The 12859-nt window shown below is 48.8% G+C and overlaps 6 protein-coding genes across 6 annotated transcripts; 3 read left to right on the plus strand and 3 right to left on the minus strand.

Annotated features, from left to right (window-relative positions):
* Window positions 1–52: 52 nt before the first annotated feature.
* Window positions 53–3862, minus strand: N7466_001806 (uncharacterized protein; the record flags this gene model as incomplete). Its single annotated transcript, XM_057161204.1, has 8 exons — window positions 53–1099; window positions 1160–2131; window positions 2194–2448; window positions 2660–2887; window positions 2944–3398; window positions 3451–3522; window positions 3582–3787; window positions 3846–3862. 8 exons carry the CDS (start codon window positions 3860–3862, stop codon window positions 53–55), a joined length of 3252 nt encoding a protein of 1083 aa, XP_057024489.1.
* Window positions 3863–4227: 365 nt separating this feature from the next.
* N7466_001807 (alpha-hydroxy acid oxidase) lies at window positions 4228–5789 on the plus strand (the record flags this gene model as incomplete). Its single annotated transcript, XM_057161205.1, has 8 exons — window positions 4228–4321; window positions 4375–4408; window positions 4463–4800; window positions 4877–5029; window positions 5083–5157; window positions 5236–5489; window positions 5560–5636; window positions 5714–5789. The coding sequence occupies 8 exons, from the start codon at window positions 4228–4230 to the stop codon at window positions 5787–5789; spliced, it is 1101 nt and encodes a 366-aa protein (XP_057024490.1).
* Window positions 5790–6445: 656 nt separating this feature from the next.
* On the plus strand, window positions 6446–6829 carry N7466_001808 (uncharacterized protein; the record flags this gene model as incomplete). Its single annotated transcript, XM_057161206.1, has 3 exons — window positions 6446–6583; window positions 6662–6726; window positions 6784–6829. The coding sequence occupies 3 exons, from the start codon at window positions 6446–6448 to the stop codon at window positions 6827–6829; spliced, it is 249 nt and encodes an 82-aa protein (XP_057024491.1).
* A 279-nt stretch (window positions 6830–7108) lies between these two features.
* On the minus strand, window positions 7109–8762 carry N7466_001809 (uncharacterized protein; the record flags this gene model as incomplete). The annotated part of the gene is made up of 3 exons (XM_057161207.1): window positions 7109–7212; window positions 7264–8413; window positions 8484–8762. The coding sequence occupies 3 exons, from the start codon at window positions 8760–8762 to the stop codon at window positions 7109–7111; spliced, it is 1533 nt and encodes a 510-aa protein (XP_057024492.1).
* Window positions 8763–10014: 1252 nt separating this feature from the next.
* N7466_001810 (cytochrome P450) lies at window positions 10015–11652 on the plus strand (the record flags this gene model as incomplete). Its single annotated transcript, XM_057161208.1, has 2 exons — window positions 10015–10419; window positions 10492–11652. The coding sequence occupies 2 exons, from the start codon at window positions 10015–10017 to the stop codon at window positions 11650–11652; spliced, it is 1566 nt and encodes a 521-aa protein (XP_057024493.1).
* A 468-nt stretch (window positions 11653–12120) lies between these two features.
* Window positions 12121–12807, minus strand: N7466_001811 (ribonuclease H-like protein; the record flags this gene model as incomplete). Its single annotated transcript, XM_057161209.1, has 1 exon — window positions 12121–12807. One exon carries the CDS (start codon window positions 12805–12807, stop codon window positions 12121–12123), a length of 687 nt encoding a protein of 228 aa, XP_057024494.1.
* Between the last annotated feature and the right edge of the window lie 52 nt (window positions 12808–12859).

Genomic DNA, 12859 nt, shown 5'->3' on the forward strand with positions numbered 1-12859 from the left:
ATGTTATGCCAAGATGACTGCTGAGAGCATTAACGCTGCCAAAAAAAAAGAATCAAAAGAATAAGGGCCATATCTGTTCTTTTTTAACAACATCAGTCCACGATAGCATCGGGTCTCCCCGGTTCTCTATCAGGTGTTCATCTTGCATTCGCCAAACCTTCATCATGACGTCTCGCGCCGTGGCAAATGAAGTGCATCCACATTTTGAACTTGCGTTATCCAGCCATCTCAAGATACCCTCTCGCCTTGTGTTGGTGAGGGCTTCACTTCCCGCAATAAAAATCGGCCAAGCAGTTCCAGGACCGGCTTGCACATCCTTTGACAATGTGTCATTGCACTCTTCTAATGCATTGATAACGTTGTCAACATGCCCTTGCAATACAGCAGGGTGGACGTTGCGAATGCGGCGATAAAAGAAGATCATAAGTGCCTGGTTTAACGCTTCCAGCATACAGGCGTGGGGCTTAGAAAGACTTTGCAGGTCGGTAGAATGTGCTCTGTTACGGCCTAAGTTCAACGAGCAGATCATATTCTCCAATCGCATACTTCGGCGCTGTAACTTTTCCCAGACCTCCATGCTAACGGCCTTACCCGAGCTTCTGGCGACTCTGAAAGTTTCCATGACGTTTGCGAGTCTGGTTGTTTGTGATATGAGACTGAGCCATGTTTCCGGAATGCCATATATTTGCTTGTAAAGCTGCTCAGAAAAGCTGCGGGAGTCGTGTAGATGGATATCATTGTATCCAGATGCGCGATCTTTGGGCTCGTCGATATTGAGGTCATTATCGGAATTTTGATTCCCCAGGCGAAGAAAGTCATCAAGACGTGGATTAGGCTCGCTTTGTACAGGGCTAGCATCCCCAATGGCTCTAGGTGCATGAGTTTGACTTGAAGATCCGAGATTATCGAGACATGAATAGGATAGGCCATAGTCGTGAAGAACGAAGGTGCTCTCTCCAAGAATTCTTAACCATGTGTAGACATGATGCAAAAGACGGGCCTTTTTGGAAATTCGGGTTTTAGACAACCCACGAAGTCGTAGAAGCTGCTCGGCATCTATTAAAAAACAACGTGCATGCTGCTGCTGCCCTGACAAGATCTATAGGAATATCAGTGAATCCGCGAGGGTTTGCTTAAACGTAGGATCAGGCTTCCGCACCGCATATTGTGTTAAAATATTTGCAGACATCAGCTGGTCCTTATATTTGGCTTTCCTTGGACCTTGAGTTTCATGTTGCAGTGATATCTGCATGTGGTCTTTTGCGTTTTGGTACAGCTGGGTTGCAGTATAGTGCCAATGATCACTGGACTCCAATATTCCATCATGTGGCCTCAAAGCCAAATCTAGAGCAGAGCAGGCAATAATTCCGAAGAGATTGGCAAGCCGGGCGTGACTGACACCATCCGTCCCAAGGAAAGTAGAGTCGCCAAAAGTGACTACCGCAGCAGGTAAGTTCAACATCTTCCATGGTGATTTGAGTCCAAAAGGAATTGCCATAATGTGGGGTATCACGACATCTTGGAAGTGCTTCAACAGGAATTGGGCATTGTGAAGAAGATCGGGTACAGCAGATACCAAATCAATTGACGTTTGATCGGAAAGCAAATGTGTCATGGATCCATTGTTCGTACTGGAAGTGAGCGGCATCAAACCTGTCTCGTTGTCGAGATCAATCGACATGTCGGGCTGCATGCTCAAAGTGGGATATTTTGCTAATCCTGACGGATCAATATCAAAACTTAGTAAGTCAGACCAGTGAAGAAAATCGTTCATCCCTGATAGAGAATCTATGATCGAATGCGGGCTAGTATCCTGGATTCCTTCTGTGACGACAGCATCTGCCGAAGCCATGACTGGACCAGGGTCTACCGTAAAAGCTCCATCCTCCTGCAAGACAGAGGGTTCAACTAAAGGTTGAGTTTCTATTTGGGATAAGAACTCAGAGGGCGGCTGATCTTGTGTTTCTGTGTTGGAAGCGAAATTGAGCACTCCAAAAGGCCCAATGACAACATTGTCATCTGTCGCATAATCGCAGTCTCGAGATCTTAGCTCGATTTCGGCTAGTGAGAGGTCAATTGAACCAGAAAGAAGATTGCTTTTTAGATGAGCAGTCATAGATAGACGGTCCTTCTCTGTACGGATAAGTTTTAGTCCATGAATGCGAACAGGTATTAGTCAAGGACCAGACAAACCCGTGTAGAGATGCCGACGAGTCGCCCGGGGTCCATCTTCTGCCACCTCCGCATTATGATCCCCATGCACCCAAAGAAGCTGATCAGAGAATCCCTCACATGGAGCACCGATATTCCGACAAGTGCGACACACGGGCCGTCTTTGATCGCATTTGACGTGTCGACGCCTGCAGGTAACACATCCGCCCAAAATGTGAGATCGGCGGGTACGCGCTCGTGTGGACCTTGCCATTTCTGAATTATTGCTGGAATCACCTGCAAGGAAAGTAATGATTGGATCCAATAATTGTAATCAATAATTGAAGGAGAATCCAAGAAGATAGTAGCCTGTCTTGACTCTTGCGGAGTCGGAATTGCCTTCCTATTTGAACTTATCTAATCTACCCCGCTCCCCTCTTGTTCAAACAGAAGTTACAGAACCATACTAGCTAACATGTTACAACTTTCCCAATCGAATTGCCTCTACCTTCACAGTAGTCGGAATCTCTTCCTTAAGCGAGTGGGCCTTTTGGCTCCATCCCAGAAATCTGGCTGCCCTCTGAGAGTGTTGCCGAGCATTGGTACCCCAGAAAACGCTACCCTTGGCAGTCAACTCATCAGCATCGCTGCCACCAACGCTCTTGACTGAAGCTGAGTCAGTCAAACCAAGACCATGAGCTGTCTCAGCTACCAGCTGAGAAATTTCGCCAAATGACTATCAGGAAGTTCAGCTTCTTGCCTAACCAATTTCAAATAGTGTGCTCAACTTACCAACACATCGGCATTACCAACAAAGTAGAGACCATCATGATTCCACAGAGAATTATCGTCGCCCTCAACTGCCTTCTCGACCAAGCCGACAAATACGTTGGCTAGATCCGAGATGTGGATGTTACTCCAGGTGCTTTCGCCCTTACCCACTTGAACGGTTTGCCGTGTCTGAATCGCCACTCGAGAAAGCTCTGGGATTTGAATACTGCGTTGGTTGACGGGACCCTCTCCTTGACCGTAGATTATGGGAGGAAAGATCAATGCTGTCTTGGGGCCTGCGAGGTTGACAAGGTAGTTATCTGCCACTCGGGTGTTTGCGTTGTGTTTAATTATGTCGCGAATCTCAGAGGCATCATTGACATCGTCATAGAGTTTGCCAGACGCCTCTCCAAAGCGTTTGTTCACGATATCTGGGATTGAAAGAATGCTTGCACCGGATATTTGAATCCAATGCCCTGAATAAATGCATTAGGAGCGTCTTCCTTCACAAAGATTATATTTACTCACCAGGCGTGGAGCGGCTGGCTAGGCCACGAGCAATGGCTTCAATGCTGGGCTGATGCTTATAAGTAGCAGCATCTGAGATTTGTTAGCACTCTCGCTGAGATGGATTGAAATCAACATCAAAACTATCTTACTGATGACCACATCGGCTTGGCGGGCTTCTTCCTCGATCAGCGATGTAGAGTCGAGGTCACCCAGAATAATACGGACGCGAGGGTAGGTTTTTGAGACAGTAGCAGCCTTTTCACTGTCACGTAGGAGAGCAATGCATTCATACTCGGGGTGTGTTGACTGAAGTGTATGGAGTACCTGTCCACCAATATAGCCGGAGCCGCCCGTTCTATAGAAAAAAGTCAGCGTATGTCTCACTCAGTTTCTACCAGGCACATGGTACTTACAGAAAGATGCGAGTCATGGTCAATTGATTTTCAAATGTTCAAATGCTTGCAGTACAGCGAGGAAAGTTGAATTTTTTACTGACTGAAAAATGTAAGAACATTTTAATAAAGCACGGTATGCGGTATGCGGGGTATATCTAAAAGGGAAAGCCATTCCGGATCTCACCATGTGGGTCTTTTTGCGATAGCAAGTCAATGCCAACAGTACACATGGGTAGTAAGGTTACTGTAATTCTTTTCTAAATCACCGCGGAGTAAACATGCTATCTGGAGCTCCCCAGAAACCTTTGGCGGGTATTTATCTTGCTCCGTTCCCCAACTGCCAGCTTCATTAACTCCCACAACCTTAAAAGTATACCTACATACTAGTACCTGTATCGACATGTCTCATCGGGGTGAAACTCTTCACAAAGATGTTTGCTGCATCGCTGACCTCAAGGAAGCTGGAGGCAAGAATCTCAGCAAAACATATCGAGGTGAGTGTCGCTACTTTGGGAATGAGTTCAGAACACAAGTCTGACTCCAACAGATTATTATAACGCAGGTGCAATGGACTTGATCACGTCTGACAATCAATCTTTCTCCATATCAGCTATCCAAACTAACAGGGCCTACAGTCTCAACGACAACGAGAAAGCCTACGATCGCTACAAACTTCGCCCCCGAGTCCTAGTCAACGTCGAGAAGATCGACACAAGTACAGAATTCCTTGGCAGCAGGGTATCGTTGCCCTTTAGCTTTGGTCCCGCTGCGTCTCACAAGCTCGCACATCCCGATGGAGAAGTCGCGACTTCCAGAGCTGCAGCCAAATATAATATCGGCATGGGTTTGTCGTCTTATGCGACCTGTTCCATAGAGGATGTCAAAGCGCAGGGTATGGAAAATCCATATTTCATGCAGATGTGTGTGTTGAAGGACCGTGGGATTACAATCCAGCTGTTGGAACGGGCAGAGAGTAAGTAGCCCATCGCTTGGTGGTGATGTGATGATTCGGAGTTAGAACTAACGAAGCTCGCTTTGTGTGTTTTCAGAAGCCGGGTACAAGGCCTTGTTCTTGTCGGTCGATGTGCCTGTCTTGGGAAAGAGGTTGAACGAAAATCGCAATGAGTTCCGTATTCCTGAAGACATGGAATATCCCAATATTCTCAGTAGTGGAGCTGATACTTCCGATCGGACAAATTACGGTATGCCCATAGTAGAGATCGGCTTGAACTGATAGCTGACCCATGTGTGAAAGACCCTACTCTTGACTGGGAGACAGCGATCCCGTGGCTGAGAGCACACACTAGCCTTCCTATCTGGCTCAAAGGAGGTAAGAACCAAGAGGATCTCTAGATATGGCTATCTCAGTGACTGAGCCATGAGTATTCGATGTTGACAATATCGGCAGTGTGTTCCCCCGAAGACGTCGAGCTTGCGATAAAATACAGTATCGATGGGATCGTGATCTCCAACCATGGTGGCCGCCAACTAGATGGCGTTCCCTCCACACTTGACGCGCTAAGAATATGCGCCCCTGTGGCGCGGGGACGGATTCCAATCACAATCGACGGAGGTATCCGCCGTGGATCCGACATATTCAAAGCCATCGCCCTAGGCGCCAGCCACTGCTTTCTGGGCAGAATCCCCATCTGGGGTCTAGCGGTACGCCACCTCTCAGCCACAAAGCCACAAAGCCACAAAGTTTCAGGAATATGCAGCTGACACCAAATAGTACAACGGCCAAGAAGGCGTCGAACTAGCGATCCGGATCCTTCGCCAAGAGCTGAAGATTACCATGGCGCTGGCTGGGTATGTTGTTAACTTGTTCCACAGTCACTTATGCATGGTATAATTTTGGGTTTGTGATGACTGACTTGATCCACTAGATGCAACGCAATCAGCGATATCCAGCAATGTTATCTCTCCGTATTGCAATCCGATGGCATCCTCGCCAAGCTGTGAATCCGAATAACAGATCCGAAGAACCAATCAAGTTAGTTGCCAAGGGTCTTGGCACTCCGCCGCGCTTTAGGGCTGAGCGGCAGTGCGGCACACACGTAACGCGCACACATTTGTCGTCAGCGTTTATTGATTTGTTGACAAGAGAAGGTTCCATGAATGAAGGAGACGTATTTCGCATCAGTGGCGTATAACATGGGTACTGGAGAAGGACCGGGAGAGACCCATTTGAGCTGTTTATAGAAGACTTGTACGAATCTTATGAGGCTGTTCAAAGTTCCAATGACATCGTGGCGGTGTATAGGCGCAGTTCAGGCAGCACCATTCCGATCAGTCCGACGCTAACTATACTTAGCACGAAACTACATGCATCCTTAGCCAGGTGTTCATTGGTATGCGACATCACACAGGATGCGCGCCCTTGCCCCATGGAAATGGTTGGGGAGATTAGAGGGGGCCACTAGCCCAGTCAGTACTTAATTGAAGCCGATCCTCCACATTGAAAGTGTATTTGCAGCAAATTCTATTTCTCTTTCATTAGTTGCGCCGATCTCTTTCCAGTTTACTTAAATCGTCCACTTCTTCTCTGATTTAACTTCTTCACGTTCTCACCTTCACGTTCTCACCACCACCGATCTACTACCACCCCCACCGTCATCATGTTCAACTTCAACTTCTTCAAGTCTTCTCCCGCCGCTGAGGCTGAGTGCGCTCACGAGAACACCAACACCATCGCTATGCAGCAGCCCTCCAGCCCTGCCGCCCCCTCTGCCAACCACGTCGTGTCTGAGCAGCCGGTACGTGAAGACAAACCCCGCCAATTTGTTAATGACGCCAAAAAAAGTTAGAATGATAACTAACCTGTGAACCATCAGGCCAACCAGGAGCAAATGCAGATGCAGCTGCGTGGTGGTGGTGGCGGTGGTATTTGCTGCGGACTGTAAGTAACCGCCGTGTTGTTGGTATTGAAACTACGGGCGCTAACACATTGTTCCAGCTGCGCCGGTCTTGCCTGCTTCGAGTGCTGTGAGATCTGCTGCTAGATCTACCACAAAGATTCTGTACACGGGGAACGGAAGGTACATGGGATGAGCAGATGAGGTTTACTCGGCTTCGAACTTGCCTGTCCATAAGTGGAGCCTGCGAATTTCTTTATGAGGCATGCCGGATGTCTATGCGATATACCCAACAATAAATGCAATGACACAATTTGATCTCACTGAATGGGAAAAAAAAATCACACATCAAATAATCATCATATATTATCATTATTGTAATAATCGACAGCGCAGGCAAGACAAAAGAGGATTTGTGGTGCTTTCTTAACCAAACGACCGCCGGTGGATCGCTGTCCGCAGAGCCGCGTCTACGTCCCACAATCGAAATCCAGGAGCTCGGCCTAATATCCTCAAGTTGGCTAGCAGCACTGGAAAAGTTAGCGTGGGGATTTAAGACGCGGCCCGAATCAGATACTCACAGTCAAAGAAACACTCCACATCCAACACATAAGTCGATTGGCTCAGATAACGCCAACCGCTCATGTCATTTGGCGAGGCCTCGTTCACACCATATACCCGAGCTGCAGATCCATCTGATGAAACACCGTAAAGATCTCCAACGGTCCGAGCAGGGACCTTTAACCACAAGGACGAACCATCAAACACAACACCCCGATGTTCCAAGTATCCCTGGACATCATAGCAATCAAACCAATCCCCATCAAGATCCAAAGAGCGCAAACGATCCTCTACACTCATAGGCGAAGAAATCTCAGGTCTCTCCGGCTCCGCATCTCCACTCCAATCCTCATCCCAATCCCGAATCCCACCTCTCCGTAAGATCCACGCGAACCTGCGCAAGATCTTGCCCGGCCTCCGCACATTTCCAGGCATGGCTGACTCGGCACGAGGAAAATGCGTCCCCGCACCCCCGAGGACATAGAATGGGAGTTTCGTGCCCTCGAGCGGACTGCCTATCTCCGATTGAAGGATACGACGAAAATTCCGACATACGCCGGGTATGTCGTGGATGCATGGGAGGAGGCCGAAGACACGGGTCATGAGGCCTGGGTCGGAATGTGGGTCTGTCAGCCAGCGGTATATGTGCTCGAGACAGAAGCGGTGGAGGCGCCGCGATAGGTTTGATTCTTGGTTGCTGTAGGTATAGATTGTTGTTGTGGGGAAGAGGCGGTTGAGTAGTGGGGTGGGTGATCGAGGGATGGATCTGGATCTGGATCTGGATCTGTGGGGATTTGATTCCAATACTTGGTCGTTGGTGTGGAAGACATTATATCCGAACATGTTCCATTTATTTTCAGGAGTTTCAGTATTGTGTATGACTTGTTGGTATTTATTATTGTTGGCTGACGATTTCTCGTGTGAGGATGACCGGGTTTTGTTGATTTCAGCAAGGATTAGTCGCTTGGTGCGACCGTAATCATGTGCACTTGGCCCGATGGTGTCAGTAGCATTTTTGTTGTTGACGTTATGGTCCGTTGGGCCAAGCAGATTTGACACATTCTGAAGTGTCTGTTCCAGCACTTCTACACGTGCTTTCAGGGTCTGGATTGTTGTGTCTTTTTTCTGTCGGTAAGTACGCTGAGCACGACGAACCTGCATGCGCCGTTCCTGGATTGGGGAGATCAGCAGGCGATCTCAGAGTCTTTCATTAAAGTCATATAGAGTGTTACAAGGTTACCTCTATCGCAACGGCATCTTTGGTTGTCTCTAGTCTCGGTCGGCCTCGTTTACGGATAGGGATAGGTCTATCGGGACCCATCTCGGTCTTCTCCGGCATTGCTGGTGGGTTCTTTCTAGGCCGCAAGTGCGGGCCCGACCTATCCTCTCCTTCCAAGGGAGTTTCAAGGGCCGATTCCAGGCTCTGAGGGGTTTCGGAACTTTGTGATGTTTCGGCCCGCGGAGCTAGTACTTCGCCTAGCTCGAGGTAGGACCTGGCCGACAGAGTGTCCGAAAGCATGTCGGGGTTTGCGACGTATCCTTGCCTAGGGAGGATAAAGAAGTAGAAATTAGATTAGATGCAAAATGAGAAGACCCGATCACAAATCATGATAGTGATGATGTAGGTTTTATTATGGTGATCAATAATCATCTCAAGTGCCTCGGCTGTTCCGTATTGGAGGATTAGTTATTAGGTGATATTACTAAAGAGACACAATTTCCGGCTTTCCTGTGCCGAGATCAACGCACGTGACCTTATTGACAATATAAATTACAATGTATCGGGATTCGGCCACAAGACTGAAATAAGCAAGTGTGTTGGAACAATATCGGACAAGGAGATGGAAAGTTACGCCGGGCACGGAGTGTATCCAGTAGAAGTTACTCCGTAGAATGTCAAATGTAACCAAAATGTAACCACCGGCCCCCAAAAGACCAAAAGAGGTATGTGCCGCCTTCCTAAACAGGTAGTTGTACCAGTCACGTGAAAACCCACACTTCCTCACACTTAGTCAGGTTTCGCACTTAAACAGCTAAAGTAATTTTACTTAGTACTTTTATGTAGTTACTACTTTTAGTTACTTCAGTACGGCAATACGGAGTCAGAACCTTGCACTAAAAGAGGGTCAAACTAGCAGGGATTTTAAAACATCATGCATGATGTCAACCCTTATTTCATCCATGCCAAATCCGGTCTTATACTATCAGTATGTATACCCGTTTGAATGTGGCTGTGTTTCCCTAAGCCCTCCTTTATACATCAAACTGCAAAACCGTAAGCCTTTTATTTTTTGAACGATCTTCCAAGTCTTTGCCGAACTGTCTTGTGTTTCAGATCTTGCCCCGTTCAAAGAACTGTGGGGACGCCATTCCTTAATGCGGTTTACGTCCGGTTGATAGAAATGCTCCGGTCGCTCATCTCCGGAAGAACCTTTAAAAAGTGGAATGGATTCGGGCCTGTAACTCCATCCCGAGTAACTGGCCCGTGACATCTGGACTTTGGTGATCACAGACCGGAGTTCGAATTGAAAAATGGACGAAACCCGATGGAGAGGATCGAACCTGACCTCCGTACCCGCCCTTATTGGCCCCTGACGCAAGGATCGTCGGGTATGCTGCGTCAATGCGGCCCTTATGACGGGGCTATGAACCGAGGTTGCATGACAAGGAAAATCAAATAAAATGTATTAAAAAAAACATAAATATCTTTTAAATATTCCCCGTGCCCGCAGATTTCGTGGCGCGTTGTAATCATCATCGACCCATTCACCATGACGCCTACCTTTATCTTGGGCTTTATCGGAGCCGCGGTGGTCCTACAGATCATTCGTTTTGCTGTCAACTCATGGCAACATGCTCGCAGAGCTCGAGCTCTGGGCTGTGGTCCCGCGCCTCGCTTGCCCTGCAAAGACCCGATCGGAATCTCAACCCTCAAAGAATCCATGGCAGCCGACAAGACGAAGACTATTCCCCAGCTGTCCACTCGCCGCTGCCAAATGATGAGCGAACGGGAAAACCGCTTTGTCTCGACCTTCATCATGCGCAACCTTGGACAAGACGTGACATTCACTATCGACCCCAAGAACGTTCAAGCTGTACTTGCAACTCAATTCAAGGACTTTGAGCTTGGTCCCCCCCGTCGCCGAAACCTGCACCCCCTCCTCGGAACTGGAATTGTAAGTGTCTACTTGAACACCAAGCAGTGTGTACGCGCTGCTCTGCCTTTGCAGAATACTGACTTATTGCAGTTCACGGCCGATGGCCAGGAATGGAACCACTCGCGCGGCCTTCTCCGTCCTCAGTTCACCCGTGATCAAATCAGCCAGCTGGAATTAGAAGAGACACACGTACAGAAAGCGATGCAGGCCCTGCCGGTCGCCGCCAACAAGTGGACCGCGGCTACCGACATCCAGACCATTTTCTTCCGCCTGACCATGGATTCCGCGACTGAATTCCTGTTCGGAGAGAGTGTGGAAAGCCAGCTCCTGGCCCTTCAGGGCCTTGAGCGTCCCGATGATAACTTCGCCGCATACTTTGACAAGTCCCAGTGGGTGTGTACCCAGCGTGCTCGGTTCGAGAGACTCTCCTTCCTCGCCGAGACCAAGGAAGCCCGACACTCTGATAAGCAGGTCCACGCATTCGTGGACAAGATCGTCGAAGCCGCACTGAAGAACACCGAAAACGAGAAGAAGGTCCCTGACGAGGAGAAAGCCCAATACGTCTTCCTCGATGCCCTCGCTGCCACCACCCGTGACCCCATCGAGCTGCGCTCGCAGCTCCTCAACATCCTCCTCGCTGGTCGTGACACCACCGCTTCCCTCCTCAGCTGGACCGTTCTATCCCTTGCGCGCAACCCTGAGATCTTCCGCAAGCTCCGCGAGACCATCATCGAGACCTTTGGAACCTACAACAACCCGCAGAACATGACCTTCGCCGCCCTCAAATCCTGCCAGTACCTGCAGTACTGCATGAACGAGTCTCTTCGTCTCTACCCCGTCGTCCCCTTCAACCGTCGCTCCGCAACTCGTGACACCACCATCCCTCGTGGCGGTGGTCCAGATGGCGAGTCCCCCGTCTATATTCGCAAGGGCGAGTCTGTCGCGTACAGCACTTTCGTTATGCAGCGCCGTAAGGATATCTGGGGCCCCGACGCGGAGGAGTTCAAGCCCGAGCGCTTTGCCAGCCGCAAGGCAGGCTGGGAGTACCTACCTTTCAACGGTGGTCCACGTATCTGCATCGGTCAGCAGTTCGCTCTCACCGAGGCTGGATATGTGCTCGTTCGTCTGCTGCAGCGCTTTGATCAGATCGAGGATGTCAATTCCGATCAGCCGATTCGCTATGGCTTGACTTTGACTATGTGTCCTGCTGATCTGTTGACTGTTCGCATGCACGAGGCTGACGATGTCTAAATACCCATACTCTGAGATATGGATATAATCACCACTCTTCAATACAAAATAATACGGCATAGGGGGAAGGAGGATTTGACTGATGATTTTGCATTATTGTTATTTTGAGTCAGCTGCACATATTGGTTACCTAGTGAGACAAAATTTGTCTGATACGACGATTACGAATACCATCAAATTGAACATACTAGTCTTGATTTTACTTTTTTTTCATTCAGAAAAGTATTTTCTTACAGTGGAGGTACAAGCTGTATATTTAATTAGCAACTCGGAGTCTTTAGTTGTAAGTTGTAAGATGTGAATACATACTACTAAACAGTGGAAACGCGTATCCGTATTCGTATCCTTGAATTTAGATTCCTCAACGACATAAGAATCAAGATGGGTCTAATATTCCGTCAATGCATTGATCATCACGAGCGCAGATCATTCGCCCTCCAAAGAAGGCCATGGCTTAGAGCCCAGTTTCTAAATCCCCGTAGCCCGGATTCTTTTCCAACTCTCGGGAGCGTCCATCTCAGCAGCCAACTCAGCATGCGCAAGAGTCTCCTGGCTCCACCCGCCATTGATGTGCCAGAAGGTGATAGTCAAACCCCGGGTATCATACGTCTGAATTTCATCGAAAAGAAGTTCCCAGAGCTCAACATCCTTGATAGGGATATCGGTGTCGCGTTTGAACCATCCATTTCGCACCCAGTGTCGCATATTAACCGTAATTCCCTCCACAAGACTCTCATTGCTCGACGCAATAACAAGACGGTCAAAACCCTCACGAGACCAATCACGAGATTGCAAAAAGCCGATAGTAGCACGAACGGCCGCATTGGTCGTGCTCTTCGAGTTCGATTCTCCCGTGGGAATTTCATCTTCCAACGGGAACCGGACAATACCACCGTGGGCGTTCATCTTGAAGGCGCATCCGGCCGAGATTATCTGCGAGTTATCGGGATCTTCGATTGAGGCACCTTCGACGCACACGAGAAATTCACGGTGGTTAGCAATGCGAATGAAGCGGGACGGTCCGGTGGGGCGGGGGCCACGGCCGTTGGGACGGCTTTCGAATACGTATCTGGGATTAGTGATATCAGCCCCAATACGGAACTTTCCCGGGAACCTTGCACCCGGGGGATCACGCGCCATGTAGAGGACATCCATGTTGGGATTTGCGGGAAACGGAGAGTGGAGATCGTGATTGCGTGGGGACGGC

The sequence above is a fragment of the Penicillium verhagenii genome, assembly GCF_028828195.1.
Source record: "Penicillium verhagenii strain IBT 33310 chromosome Unknown utg000003l_segment0_segment0, whole genome shotgun sequence".
In the NCBI taxonomy this organism is placed as follows: Eukaryota; Fungi; Ascomycota; class Eurotiomycetes; order Eurotiales; family Aspergillaceae; genus Penicillium; species Penicillium verhagenii.